The following is a 15,288-nucleotide window of genomic DNA, read 5'->3' on the forward strand; positions in this document are numbered from 1 at the left end:
ATTTAGGTAGAGGAGAGGTGATACATTCATTTAAAACGCATTTGATCTTATGACATTGTGAACATACCCCGTGTTTCAGTTGTTCAGATAGTTTTTACTTGAGCAATTGCCAGTTTAAGAATAATGCCATGGCTTTTGCGTGCCTAAATCATTTGGGCATTTCCCTTGTCCCCCTCCTTCTGTTTTCCTTCCTTCATCCCTCCCTCTTTCTCTCCTCTCTGTCCTTCCTTTTTAGGCATATGTCGAGACAATTAGACTGAAGGATGAGGAAACGCTCAAGGTACAAACGAAAGAGGATGGAGATGTCTTCATGTGGTTGAAGCACGAGGCCACCCGAGGCAATGCGGCAGCTCAGGTAAAAATGCGGGCCACTGTTTTGGAAATTCTATCGGTTCTGATAGACCAGGTTATGCCATGGTAACAGATTATCCCAAACCTCAGTGGCTTGAAACAACACGCGTTAGTTTCTCGCTTCCACTACCCATCCCGTGGGGGTCGGCACGTGCCGTGCTCTCATGAGCCCCTACAAACCAAGCCACCAGGGGCTTCATTGCAATACAGTCGCCCACAGCCACTGCGGCGGGGCTCTGCACAGAGGTGGCGGGGGCCACCTCTCACGTTTCACTGGCCAACGCAAGTCACCTGGTCTCCCTTGACTTCACGTGGTCTGGAAGTGTAGTCCTACCCTGCACCCAGAAGGAGAAAGAGCTTTAACATTTGTGATCTGTCCTAAAGACTACCATCAGACATTTTAGTGCATTGGATAGAAATGAAAAAGAAGCATCTTGGGGTGCAGTAGAGATTAGAGGGATATCAAGAAGAAGGGCCGTGAATTCAGCTAAGAGACTAACAGAAAATCACGTGCAGTATGTTAGACCAGAGGACCAACCTTGTCTCTTGAACATGTCTTGTGTTTTTGGAAGGACTTTTCAGAGGTACCAGGAAGGGCAGAAAGCTGGGAGAATGTTCTCTATCTGACTTCTTCCCTTGATTTCGCTATGAAGAGAATCCCTTAATGGGAGACAGCTTAGGCCGATTGCACCGGTTGGGAGAAAGCCTCCTTCCCCAAGAATGGATTTAGCTTTTGCTCTGTGCTCCTGGTGAACACACGGTGTGGGAAGAGCCTCTGGGTCTGTTAAGCAGGCAGAAGCTCAGAGATGGGAAAAAGAAAGAGAACAGAAAAGAACAAATGCATTGACAAGCAAATAGTTCAGAGACCCTTTAGTGATGAATGGGTCTCCCATCCATCTGTAGAGGTCTTACTAGAATTTCAGGAGATACTTTGAGGGACGTTGTAGGTATTTGAGGAGTGAGGGGAAGGAAGAGAAAGAGATGAGAGAAGAAGCAGAAAGAAAGACCACAAGAGGCCAGAATGGGCCAGAATGTTAACAGACATTGCTCTGGCTCCTGTTGGACATCTGTCCCTGGCCTGCAGTCTTTCTAGTGCAGGAAAGAATTCTAGTACATAATTCTGGAAATGCCACTGCCAGAGTCATTTCCTGGGTACTCCAGAGCTTGCATGAACTTTCCTTCCTTCGTGTAGCAAATCTTTGTGGAATAGCTTCTATGAGCTTCTACTGAGCTTTGCTGAATGGGGGCTGAGGGGATAAAGGCAGACAAAAAAAATCTTGAGGTTCCTATCCCCAGAGAGCTCTCAGCCTTGAGTGTCATGGTGGAGTCAGTCGTGTGGAAAAATGCTGGGATGGGGAGAGATAAGTGCCTTCCTGATATGGATGTGCACAGGCCTCCATGCCATTCACTAGGCCAAGTGACAGGCAGTACCTCCCAAAGGAGAGGGGCTTTGAGGACAGGAGACAGTTGTGATCGTTGACCAAGTTCCATCCAGCTCTGGCCCTGGGTGCAACAGATACGTCCACATACACGTGCACACGTGCCTTGTTTCCAGCTGGTGCTGAGGACTCGTATTTACACGAGTTCACCTTTCAGGGCTCCCAGTTGGAAGATAACACGCGCCTACCTATTTCTTGGTTCTCATAGGAAAACATTTTGAACTTGGTTTGTCCTTCCACCTTTTAAAGTCTTATGTTAAGCATTACACAGGAAAGTCATTCTTCTAAATTGCTACTGTCTTGAAGCAACGATTGGCCCAGATGCTGTTTTGGGGCCAGCAAGGTGTGGCCAAGAATCCTGAAGCGGCAATCGAGTGGTACGCCAAGGGTGCCCTGGAGACTGAGGACCCCGCGTTGATATATGACTATGCCATTGTGTTATTCAAGGTAAGAATCCCTCGGTTTGTGCCAACGTTATGCAATTCTTATCAGGCTTCTGAGCAGTTTCCTGTAGGCGTGCTGGCAAACAAGGAATCTGTAACTGAAAGAACTTAGTATGTATGTGCTTCCGTCACTCTTGATGGAAAGGGATACTTGCTGGAAAGGCAGAATCAGAAACAGTGCCCTGGTCTCATTTTTAACCATTAGCCTTATGTTTGGCACCTGGATTCTCTTTGCTTTTGCAAGCACTGTAGCATTCTGGAGGAGGCACCACGTTTTACGGATTGGAAAACGGCCATCAGCCCCCAAAGGGGCTGCAAGTTCCCCACCAGGCAGAGTTGTCATTGAGTTACAGCTTAACCGAAGTGTGTGTTTGGGCTGGATCCCAACGGTCTGGTGGGTCAAAACAAATATCTTGCTTTAAGCCAACAGGAGAATGGGGGGCGGGGAGGGGGTTGAAAGCATTAGCACAGGAGACAGAGGATGGAGTTCAAGTCCCTCCTCTGCCATCATCACCTATGTGTCCTTGGAGTTATTTGATCTCATGGGACAACGGTAATGATCACAGATTGAGTGAGATAATATAATGAATGGGCTTCAAGAAATGAAAAATACTGTATCTTACATGAAATCTGAATAGATCACACTGCTTGAGCACTTATTACCGGACTTACATGTATTAATGCATTCAATCCTCATAACGACCTTGTGAGGCAGGCCCGGGGGTGCATTATGATTGCTGTTTATATATGTGGTAACAGAGGCAGAGGAAGCCTTTTTAACTTGCCCAAGGTCACACAACTGGTACATTTTAGAGATCTGGGATTGAGCTCCAGGCACTTTGGCTTCAGAGTCTGTGTTCTTCACCCCCAAACACAGAGACATCAACTCCCCAACCTTGGCAAAGCCAAAAGCTGTTGGCTCCAGTAAGGAATCCCTTAGATCCTATGTCATGCCCAAAGCAAGTGGCTGTCCTCAGGTAGTGAGTGTCTTCAGACAAGGACGTGGATTTGTGCGGCCAGGTCCATCTTTGGAACCGCAGCTGTGGCCACTCACTGATTCACAACCATGACTGTGCTACATTTCGGACCCTCCAAAGCCTTAAAACCTATTGGTTGATGTGGTTTCCAAATGTAGAGTCTGGACTTCCCTTTCTCAGTTGTCAAGTCAACACAGAAACGGCTTGACTCCTAGCCATATGCTGATGCATCCGTGTGTTTATTCAATAAACACCCATTCGGGGCTGACAAAATGCCAGACTCTGCGCTAGATGGAGTGACAGATGGATGCGGGCGCCGCGTCCCCGACCTCAAGGGGCTCATGCACTGGTGGAGAGGGCAGGCACGGAGAGGCACCTGTCCGCCGGAGTTGGGGCCGGCCACTGTCAAAGTGCAGAGAAGATAACGGCTCGAATCGGACATGACTTCTGCCCACCTGGAGCTCGCCATCTAGAGGCAGAGGCAAATAACATAAACAAATGACTCTGGAGGTGACCTACTGTCTGCTTTCCCAAACCTTAGAGACTTTTGTTTTTCCTGCATTCTAACTAAGAATCCCTCAGTGGGATCAAGGAAGCCGCTCATTAGCGTATCGAAGATCTTACCTCTGGCCAGAAGGTGACTTTAAGTGTATTCCACGGGAAAGAACCCCATGCGGAAAATGAACTTCCCAAATGTGACGAACAGTGCTGTGCTCCGGGCTTTGTGTGGGTCTTGGGCATATTGTGTCATGGTGCCATGACAGCTGCAGCTTGTCCAAGACAAGACAGTCCAGGCCATCCCGTCTGGCATCCACAAGAGGACAGAGCTTTGACCTTTCCTGCAGCAGCTGTTTTTGATTAATTCACTCAGTGGATATTATTGAGCACTTACTATGTACCAGGGCCTTCCATTTCTCTCACTTAACAACTTCCAGGACTACTCAGATCTGTGTAGAGTGCATAGCCCCTGTGCAGGAAGTTATCCCACTTAGGGTGAAATGAACAAGTATTCTGGAAAATGCATGGCAGCTAGAAATCAGAGTATCTGAGTTCTTTTTTTTTTTATTTTATTTTTTTATTTAAAAAAAAAATTTTTTTTTCCAAACGTTTATTTATTTTTGGGACAGAGAGAGACAGAGCATGAACGGGGGAGGGGCAGAGAGAGAGGGAGACACAGAATCGGAAACAGGCTCCAGGCTCTGAGCCATCAGCCCAGAGCGGACACGGGGCTCGAACTCACGGACCGCGAGATCGTGACCTGGCTGAAGTCGGACGCTTAACCGACTGCGCCACCCAGGCGCCCCCAGAGTATCTGAGTTCTAGTCGTAGATCCGACTGTAAGTCTTTGGATGAGTCATCCTCTCTGGGCCCCAGTTTTATTCCTTCAAAGCAGAGAAGTTGGAGAAGATAAAATTTGAGTTCAACCAGGTCCTAACATTCTGTCATCCTGGTCTTTCTGACACTTTTCCAGAAGTCCAAAAGTGTTGTCTCATTGCCCTATCCGGTTTTTCCAAGTAGCCTTCTTGTTCTTTTTCTTTTTTTCCTCTCTTTTTCTCTAATTAAATGAAGTAATGGTGCATTTCCGAAAAATATTTTCATCTTCAACTTTGCTTCAGCTCATTGGCTTTATTAAATAGGTAAGTTAAAGTCTAGTAGAAAATTTGGTGCATATAGTTTCACTTTTAGTTGGAGTCACGAGTTTATTTTTGGGTCCTGAAAAAATAGAGACAACCATATCCTGCATGTTTTCTGGGTCCTGCCAAGAGGTTACAAATCGTTATGTGTTCTCAGCACAGAACTGGAAAGCACAGGAGGCAAGAGAGCGTGGTAGTTGTGTGCTTGGACTCTGGGGCCTGCCTGCCTGGGTTCAAATCCTGCCTCTATATCTCACTCACGGTGCTAGTCTGGGCAAGGGCTCAGAGGGGAGTGCTCACAGCACGTCTCCAGGCCTGTGGTGAGGATGAGGTGTGACGGCCCAGGGTTGGGCACACCCTAATTAATGCGGGAATGTTTGCTAGTGTCATCTTTATTGGCTGTGGTGCTAAGTATGTCAACAGAGTTAAAAGCTATATTCATTGCAAAGCCCTGCCACATTATGTCACAATGTGGCCCCATCAACCGCCGTGTCTGAGGCCAGGAAGAGTCCAGGGGGCACCTGTGGTGTGTGTCAGTCGCAGATTTCGGTTGAATTTGTAGCAGCGACGGTTTTCATCCAGCTCCCGTTGCCCGCCATTTTTGTTGTCAGTCCTGTGTTGAGAGAGACCTCAGGGACCCCTCCAGCTCCCCCCCTCAGACCTGCCACTTCCCCACATGGTCCTGCAGACTTCAGCGTGATCCCACGAAGTTCCTCTCTTGCAGCAAGAACCCCAAGGAGCACCTGGGTGGCTCAGTCGGTTGAGCGTCCGACTTCGGCTCAGGTCACGATCTCACGGTTCGTGAGTTCGAGCCCCGTGTCGGGCTCTGGGCTGACTGACCGCTCAGAGCCTGGAGCCCGCTTCAGATTCTGTGTCTCCCTCTCTCTCTGCCCTTTCAATCTCTGTCTCTTTCAATCTCTCTCTCTCTCAAAAAAAAATTATGTATACTATATAAATAGATCAAGTTATAATATTTTTATAAAAATATATAAAATTATATATTTATATAGTATATAAAATTATTTTCTAATACATTTCTCTCTGTGGTGGTGCTCAAACCACGTCTGCTGGGAAAACTTGCTTTTGCCGGAGGAGGAACCTTGTCAGTTTCTGTCAGCATCTGAGGCACAGGGTTCCAAGGGGTCCTGTCTCCTTCGCGACGGGCTCTCAAGCTGGTTCTGAAACCACCGTGTTCCACCCTGGGGACTCCTGAGAGGACCCAGGAAGGCTGCAAATGGCAGGCCTGATAACTTGTGACTGTCCAGTGCAGATAAAGCGCGATATCTGGCTCACGGATGAGACCATCCCCAGAGGAACGCATCCAGGATGACCAAACTCATTTAGCCCGATTCTTCAGGGCTTCTCCCAGTGGTACCTGTGGACAGACAGGAATGCGATCCACTGGATGATAATGGGGGATTTTGTATGGACGCTAAGCTGGGAAGGTCAGGTCCGCTGCCTCAGCTCCGCACACATAAGCAAAATAGTGGTGGTGGTGATGATGATGATGGGATAATGGCTCTGCATCGAGAGATCTTTAAGGGAAGGCTTCTAAATAGGAAGGCTTGGGTTTTATTGTGTATCTTACCTGAACACTGATATACCCGCGTGATGTCTTTGAGCGACTCTGGGTTGATTTTCTTCGTACTCATTGCTATTTACCATGGTTTAGGGTCAAGGAGTAAAAAAGAACAGACGGCTTGCCTTAGAGCTGATGAAGAAAGCGGCTTCCAAGGTAACACTTTTGCATATTGTCAGAGGGAAACATTTGCACCACGCACGCCCCCACGCCTGCAAATCTGCCAAAGTGAATGGCCAGCCTTTGGCCCCGGTAGAAAACAGGAGTCGGGAGGGAGGTCACTGGCACTGCGGTGATTAGTCACTTTGGAGCTACGACACATACGGAAACCTGTCACAATGGGGACGGCAAAATTCAAAAGCTGAATTCACCTTCCAGTCAATAGAATTCAGGCCGATCTTGTTTGAAGGCTAAAATTATAATCACCGGCTGCCCTGATAACAAGCAAGGGTTGGGGGTTGGGGGGGGGGTGGTAGCAGGGCTCCTTGGAATTGAATGGGTATGTATAAATGCCATTGAATTGGGAAAACCAAAGGCCTAATTCCCTTGAAGCTTAACCCTGTCATGTCCAATGCTCCTTTACTTCCTGGGCTTTAATAACGGAGACGTTTATCCAGTTTGTTGCTGGGTTTAGAAATTTCTTTGCTTTTGTCACTATTTACTCTTCGCTGCTATTGTCAACTCAGCTGGTTTCACTCTGGCCCTACAGAATGGAGGTTAGGTATCGTTTGTGTGGGGACGCACCCGCACACAGTGCATGCGCACCCACCCAAGCACACTCAAGGGTGCACACATGCAGATTGGCAAATAAATACATTTGTAGAAACCACTGTAATTCTACAACCTTGACAGGGTCCTCTCTAGCCCTCCTGGCTCTTGAAAATGCCCCCCTCCCCCAGGCTGCCAATATCTGCCTTATCGACAAAGACTCCTGAAGATCCCGTGCTGATTTTTTTCCCTCATTCCCTCCCCTTGAGAAGTTCAGAGTGTCTTTTTTGTGTCGAGCAGAAAGTTGGAGCATGGAACAAGAGAGCCAGAAGACTTTTCCTCCACCTCTGTGGTGTCAAGAGGGCACATGACCCAGGAGAAGGGAGCCTACTTCAGCACACAACAACTCCTGACCCCACACAAATGTTAGGGCAGAGGTAGAGAGGCAGTTTCATGGTGGTCCTTGAGGGCATTGTTTCCAGAGAATCCTAAAATGGGGCAACGCTGGGGTTTCCCGGAAGCTGGGAGATTTGTGTCTCTTTGGCCATCGTAGTGGTGCGTTGATGTCTAATGTGCTTTGTCTTGAAGGGGTTTTGAGCAGAGCTTGGTTAAGTATTGGGAGATGCAGTTTCATAGCCTGGAGTCACTGCCTCCTTAAAAGTGCTTTGTGATTCTCACTCATTCACTCAGCAAGGAATTTCTAAGCCCCTACTCTTTGTCAGGCCCTGTGGCGAAGGCCGCATATCATTTGATTTTTAGGCCGCATATCATTTGATTTTTGGAATGAGTGAAGAGTCACATGGAAGCAACTCTGGTGATTGAGCGGTACCTCTCCAGAACAAAGTATGAATAGTAAGCAAGAAGGCGGGATTTCTTGTGGGGCTCCAAGTGCGGTCCCTCCAGGAGTTCCGCAGATGTTCTGAGGGATGGCAGGTGCATCTGAATAAGCCTGTGGCCTCTGGCTTCGCAGCAAAAGCCATTGTGAGGCTGTTCCACAGGCCTGTTCCAAAGCTGGTTCTTGCCACTTTATAGCATTCCCTGGTCTATTACAGTATTGAAATGCATTCTGTAAGATTTACCAGCAGACCCCCTGCACCTGCTACTGTGTGAGGTTCAGGAAGAACGCTTCTATGCCTAGATCCACAGCACTGATAGTCCTTCCAGATGTCCGTTATTTTGGAGTCCGCTATCTGGGGGGCCTGGAGATCTGAACCCTACTCTCCATCCTCGGGGTATAGGGTTTGGACTCCATTTTGTTTAACACCGAGATTCAAAGGGCGGCTTTCATTCATTTGTCAGCTATTTACTGAGCACCTACTCTGTGGCAAACACTAATAAAGGGACTTGGGAAGCAAGCTTCCCGCCCTCATGGAGCTTCTCTTTTAATAAGCTTTGTTAGTTTCTTTCCCCTGGTCTTCCCGACACCCGGAGTCCAACAGAGAACCTAGGAAGTATAGCCTCTTAGGATCCGTGGCAGACCGAAAAGGCTCACCCTGGGATCTTGGCATCTATTCTTAAGGGACACTTGTCCTTCGCTTGTGAAAGGGGGGTGAAAGAGGTTTGGTTCCATACTTAGCCTCTAACTTAACAAGTCTCACAGAGGCAAGGGTGCCGTTAGACCCTCGGATCCTTTCTCCCCTGCTTCTTCGTGGTTTGGTGGGGCTGGCAGGAAGGGAGGAATGAGAACACTGGACGCCCAGGTTACACACAGTGTTCTCACTGCGGGTGGGAGGCTCGATCCGAAGCACTCACACCCCCTCAGGGCTTCCGAGCTCTCAGCAAGCAAGCCGCCCGCTGCCCTGTGGAAGCAAGTGGGAGCTCCTAAGGAAAGCAGACGAGAGCACCTGACAGCACAAATCATCAAGCACAAGGAGGCTCCAGGCTAGATTCGCATGAAGCGCTTCCTTGGTACCAGCCCCAGGTTTAGACACAATTTGAAAAAACCCTCCTCCCATCTCCACCGCCCTCCACCTCTGCCTCAGCGGCACCAGACTCCACCTGTCAGAACCGGGATGCTAAGTGGCCCCGAAGCACCTGTGTTTTGCCAGCCGCTTCCCTCAGAGGATTTGTTGGTGTTTGGGGCAGAGGAATCAACAGATGGGCGGGCGGGTCACCTAGAAACTGTCCCAGCCGGGGGTTGGGGGAGTGCCTGGCGTCCTCTCGCGGGTGAGCGCTTGTGAGTTTCAAGGTCACTGTTGACACTGCAGGGCAGTAAGCAGCCTTTTGTGGACAAGGGCATTGCGTAAGAGCCCCCAGGAGCCGAGTGAGGTTTTGGGGGGTCAGCTTGACCACTGAGCCAGGAGGCAAGAATCCCAGCAGCAGCCGGAAGAAACCCACCTGGGAAGGCTCTGAGGCAGGCTTGTGTTTTCTAACTCTTAACGTTTCTTTAATGCCATCTGCCCCCAAAAAGAGATAGGAAAGGTTTTGCTCAGACTCAGGCAGAGTGCTTTCACAGCAATTGATTCTCTTTAGGTTTCACTTAAAAAAAAAAAAAAAAAAAAGTAATTTCTTTTTTGTTGTTCTAAAACCCAGGGATTGCATCAGGCAGTCAATGGCTTAGGATGGTATTACCACAAATTCAAGAAAAATTATGCTAAAGCGGCCAAGTACTGGCTAAAAGCAGAAGAGATGGGGAACCCGGATGCATCGTACAATCTTGGAGTCCTGCATTTGGATGGCATTTTCCCAGGAATTCCTGAAAGGAATCAAGTAAGTCTTGAGAGCAGCTGTGCAGGTGGCCGCCAGATCATGGAGCCTTGAAGGTCTTATGTGCCCCGTGGGCGGTGCAGGATGAGGCCCCATGGGTGGCGCAGATGCCACCCAAGACGCAGACCCCATCCTCAAGAAACTCAAGGGTCCAGTTAGGAAGATAAGATAGCCAAACACCAAGGACGGCATCTAGCCAAGTGTCCAGTGTGTGCCAACTGCTATGACCCAAACGGTTCTTAATGGGAAACCGTGAAGACCAAAGCAGTCAGGAAGGCTTCCTGGAGGAGGAAGGCCTGAACTAGGGAGGAAGGGGGAGATGATACAAGATGAGAATGCATCAGAGGCAGTGCAGAGATTGATATTACTAGAAGGAAAGAGAGCTGGGTCCAGAGAGGGTTACCGGAAATGAGACGAGATTTAATGAGAGTAAAAACAGGGGTGCCTCAGTGGCTCAGTAGGTTAAGCAGCCCTCTTGTTTTTGGCTCAGGTCATGATCTCACAATCTGTGAGATTGAGCCCCATGTCAGGCTCTGTGCCGACAGCTCAGAGCCTGCTTGGGATTCTCTCTCTCCCTCTCTCTCTCTGCCTCTCCCCTGCTCTCACTGTCTTTTTCTCCAAATAAATAAATAAACATTTTTTAAAAATGATAGTGAAGGGGGGTGCCTGGGTGGCTCAGTTGGTTGAGCGTCCATCTTCGGCTCAGGTCATGATCTCACAGTTCGTGGGTTCGAGCCCCGCATTGGGCTCTGTGCTGACAGCTCAGAGCCCGGAGCCTGCTTTCGATTCTGTGTCTCCCTTGCTCTCTGCCCCTCCCCCACTCACACTCTGTCACTCTCTCTCCTTCAAATATAAATAAACATTAAAAAAATTTTTTTTAAAAATAAAAATGATAGCGAAAACAACAGTGATAGTCTTCAGCGTTGGTGAAGCACTTTCTCTGTGACAGAGACTCACAGATACTTGACATGCATCCCGCGTCATTCTATCCTCTGCAGTAGCTGCTGTTACACCCATTTTACAGAAGGAACACTCAATGCTCTGAGAGGTTATGTCACTTGCTCAGAGTCACACACTTAGCGGAGGCAGGGCCTGGATCCCTGCACAAAGTGAAAGCCCCTCATTATTAATATTGATGATGGTAATTATAATTTCTGCACCATTACATTCTGCAAATTCCATCGAATGCCCATCCAGGCACTCTTCCAGGCCCTGGGGATACAGCAGCAGACAAAAACAGTCCCTGATCCTGGGAAGCTTACATTCCAGTGGGGAGGAAAGACAATAAACAAAGAAATATATAACATGAGAGCAGGTGGAGATACGTGTCACGGGGCAAGAAATCAGAGAAGGCCTCTCTGATAATGTGACATTACAGAGACTCCTAAGATCTTACATGTGTCTGGGAGAACATTCCAGAATGAGGGAACAGCCAGGGCAAAAGCCCTAGAGGAGAACAAGCTTGGCATGCTCAAGGAATGACCGGGAAGCTGGAGCCCCAGCAGCAGAAAGCAGGGGAGGGGCATAGGTGGGAGATAAGGTTGGGGAGGCAGGGGCACAGGTCATTGTAAGGACTCAGCTGCTCCAAGGAAGATAGGAAGCCTGTGGGCAGCTTTGGACAGGGCAGTGATGTGCTGTTTTAGAAGCCGCCCCTGGATCCGACCCAGAAGGGGTCGGAAATGTGGCTCGACTACGTATGTACATTGAAGGTCGAGGTGACTGGGTTGATAGTGTCTTGGACGTGAGGTGTGAAAGGGGAGAGGAGTCAGGGTGACTTCAGAGTGTTTGGCATTTATTGAGGTAGAGTGGAGAGGGCATTTGGTGGGATGGCAGGACTGAGGCAGCAGCAGATTTGGGGGATGGGGGACCGGAAGATTATTTTTTGTGAAGCATCGTACTAAGCCTTGAGAATACATCTCATTTAATCCTTGAAACAGCCTTGGGGCGGCAGGGTGGCCCGCGGTTAAGCATCTGACTTTGGCTCAGGTCATGATCTCAAAGTTCGTGGGTTCGAGTCCTGTGTCGGGCCCTGTGCTGACAGCTCAGAGCCCGGAGCCTGCTTCCGATTCTGTTGCCCTCTCTGCTCCTCCCCACTCACGCTCTGTCTGTCTCTCTCGCTCTTTCGAAAATAAACATTAAAAAAAATTTAAATTAAAAAAAAAATCCTTGAAATAGCTTTTCCTGCTAGATACTATCAGAAGCCACATTTTTCAGTTGAAGAAATTGAGTTAAACTCTCAGTTGGAGAGATTAACTAACATGCCCAAGGTCACACAGCTAGTAAGGAACAGAACTGGGATTTACACCCAAGCCTGTCTGATGCCAAAGCCCTGCCTTGAGACCGACAGCTAACTGCCTCCGAAAAATAATAGTACCCAATGGAACATACACCCTGGTAAATGTTTGTCTTCTGCATTGCTAATGTCTGGTAACCCGCCCACGTATCTGCGAGTGTGGATTTTTTATTGTCACATTCTAATTCTCACCTTCCTACTGGAAATGCAGTTTCTGCACAAGGGTTTGAAGGAAGGTATTAAGCAAGGTCAGGAAAGTAAATGCCTGGATTTTCACCTGGTGTAACTTCTGGTACGTTCTCCTATTTAGCGTGTGGGGGTTAGATGATTCATAGCCACGTGCTGTCTTGTTTATTTACTGGGTAAACTTAACAGACTCGCTTACCGTTAAAGTAATCACATCCAGAGGCCAGCTTCTGTGGTTGGCTGTCTTCCCGAAGCTTGACTTGGTTTTCCTAAAGATATCAGAAGTTATGAGCCTGTGAAAATCTCAGGCGTTAAGTGTCTGTCTCACCACGTTGGCTCTGGTGAAACCGGCCCAACTAGAAGGACTCCTTACCAATGAGATGACTTTGCTTATCTCTCTACAGACGTTAGCCGGTGAATATTTCCATAAGGCTGCACAAGGCGGACACATCGAAGGAACCTTGTGGTGTTCTCTCTATTATATCACAGGCAACCTGGAGACCTTCCCTAGAGATCCCGAGAAGGCTGTGGTGTAAGCATCTGTCAGATGTCGTGTGCGAAGGAAAAAGCCACGTACTTTATTCATTCACAATGCCTGACAATGGGGTTCCTTCTCTTTGTTTTGCAATTTTTAATTTAATTTTTTTTGTTATCAGGTATACATGCACATAGTTTAAAGAGCCCCATGATTTGACAAGGCAAACATAGATTAGAAATCAAGCTAAAAAAAATAATTTGACAAGGGAAACCAGGAAATCTGCTACCCCACCCCACCTAGACTCTTTCCTGCTCTTAAGAATAAGTCACTTTCAATCTTTGAATTATTTCTTTATGATTTGCCTCTATCTTTAAATGACACGTTTATACCACTGTTTCTTGTTATTTTCATCATAGGCTTTGTCTAATGATGTCTCACTGTGGCAGATAAAGATACAGTTCTCTCTCTTTCAGCTACCACCTGCTATCCCACACATCCACACTTCCCACCCTGTCCCATTTTCCCAATAAATATATCATTATTTTGGTTAGATTAGTATCAGGGTGTCCATTATTATGACCATGTGAATGCTGTGCATGGCTGAGCCATGCAGTGTCCTAGGACTGCCTTTTCTTTCTTACACAGCTTTTTGTTTTCTGTGGAGTAATAATTATATTTAATTGTTCTTTAGTTGCTTAGCTTTCTGCGTACTTACCATTTTTCGTGTGTGTAATCTCCACATTCTCCCAGGGTTGTCTAAATCTCTCCTCCATATGTTCAGACCAACCAGGTATTCTATTAACCTAATCTTCTCGGGGACATCTCTCCCGGAGTCTTCAGGACATAGCTACCCTCCTGAAATTAACTTTGTCCTCTTTGTGAGGGTTCCGTTTCCCTTCCTCTCCGTCTGGTGTGAACATTCAGATGTTGCATACATTTTCTTGTTGTCTTTTTGTTACTGATTTCTAGCTTAATCCCACTACAATCAAAGGATATATTCTGAATGATTTCAATCCCTCGGAATTTGTTGAAACTTGTTTTATGACCAGCATATTTTGCTACACCTGCCTTTTTTTTGTTAGAGTTTGCATGTTATATCTTCTTCCAGCCTTTGCTTTCAATCTTCTCTGTCTTTTAATTTCAACGTGTGTTTCTTCTAAGCAGCATATAATTGGGTTTTTGTGTGCTCTTTATTCAGTCTGAAAAGTTTCGTTTTTAATTGGTGTATTTAGACCATTTACATTTAATGCAACATATTGATACATTTGGTTTCAAATCTACCATTTTACTGTTTATTCCTTATTTGTCCCATCTGTTCTTTGTGCTTCTGCCCCATTTTCTGACCCTTCCTTTATATTAACAAAGTAGTTTTTAAACATTATTTTATTTCCCCCTTCCATTAGCTTGTTCGCTATGTACCCTTATAATATTCTTTGAGTGGTTGTAAATCTAAAGATTACAACAAGCCAGTTCATTATTAATAAAATTCTCCAGGAGAAATTAGAGAACAGAAAAAAAATGAGGAAACTTATAATGAATCAGTATATACGTTTTAATGGAGAGAGTACTAGAACTCTTGACAAAGATTATCTTTTTTCGTACTGGTGGTTATTTTTCATTAGGTACCTTTCGTGTCTTTGTTTCCATACATGATAACTCCTGAGCATTCATAAGAAAAGGCACTGAATGCAAAGCTCTCAAAATGCATAGTGTTTCGTTCTGATTTGTTGCTGTGTAAAAATTCTAGCAAGCAAAATATTCCCCAAGTGGGATTTATTGAGATCAAATGAAGAAAAAGCAATTGTTTATTTGCCACAGTTTGGGTATTTTCTCGTTCCTTTCCTTTCAGATGGGCAAAGCACGTAGCTGAGAAAAATGGCTACTTGGGCCACGTCATTCGCAAAGGCCTCAATGCCTACCTGGAGGGTTCATGGTAAGCTGGGGACTTCTGTTAGAATGAACTTTCTCAGCTCTCACCTTTCAATTTGTCCGTGTAGTCTTATGAGATGGAGTCTTAAAATACAACCGAAAATGCAATTTGCAGGGAAATCACGGCCTCCCACTAACGATATTCAGAGTATCACAGACTGATTGGCTGTTGATTGGAAAACATAGCATTTCCATGTTTAATTATACACAAAAATTAGTTCTCCAGGGGAAGCGTCCACATTCATCAAGTTGAGAGACACATGAATGTGTTGACATCTCTTCCCTTCAAGCTTGTTCCTCTTGGTTTCAGAGTGGAGACAGCACAGGGGGTCCTAGCTGAACCTCTGCCTCTCCCTGGCAGGCCACAGAAAGCTCACGGGAAGAAGACAGAGCAGGGCTCAAGCTACATCCTTCCACTGATATTTTACCACATCTTCCACAGCCGAGAGCCTGGGTTTGCTGGAACTCACTCACCAGACCTCTGATGTCATAGCCAAACAGTCTCCCCATTTTGACTTTCTTCTGATGAAGTTAGCAAGTCTCATCCTGGACCCTATGGGATGAG

General features: G+C 46.8%; 1 protein-coding gene across 7 annotated transcripts in view; it reads left to right on the forward strand.

The window, feature by feature from the left end:
* Positions 1-15,288, forward strand: part of SEL1L3 (SEL1L family member 3) — a 105,430-nt gene that overhangs the window by 65,748 nt on the left and 24,394 nt on the right. For all 7 annotated transcript variants that reach the window (XM_086705300.1, XM_086705299.1, XM_086705293.1 and 4 more), the window contains 6 exons: positions 236-355; positions 2,097-2,237; positions 6,517-6,579; positions 9,664-9,840; positions 12,721-12,848; positions 14,644-14,727. In XM_086705300.1, coding sequence (XP_086561426.1) covers positions 236-355; positions 2,097-2,237; positions 6,517-6,579; positions 9,664-9,840; positions 12,721-12,848; positions 14,644-14,727 — 713 coding nt within the window. The remainder of the gene's footprint in view (positions 1-235; positions 356-2,096; positions 2,238-6,516; positions 6,580-9,663; positions 9,841-12,720; positions 12,849-14,643; positions 14,728-15,288) is intronic.

The sequence above is a fragment of the Puma concolor genome, chromosome B1, assembly GCF_028749965.1.
Source record: "Puma concolor isolate L17-30 chromosome B1, mPumCon1.1.hap2, whole genome shotgun sequence".
Taxonomy (NCBI): Eukaryota; Metazoa; Chordata; class Mammalia; order Carnivora; family Felidae; genus Puma; species Puma concolor.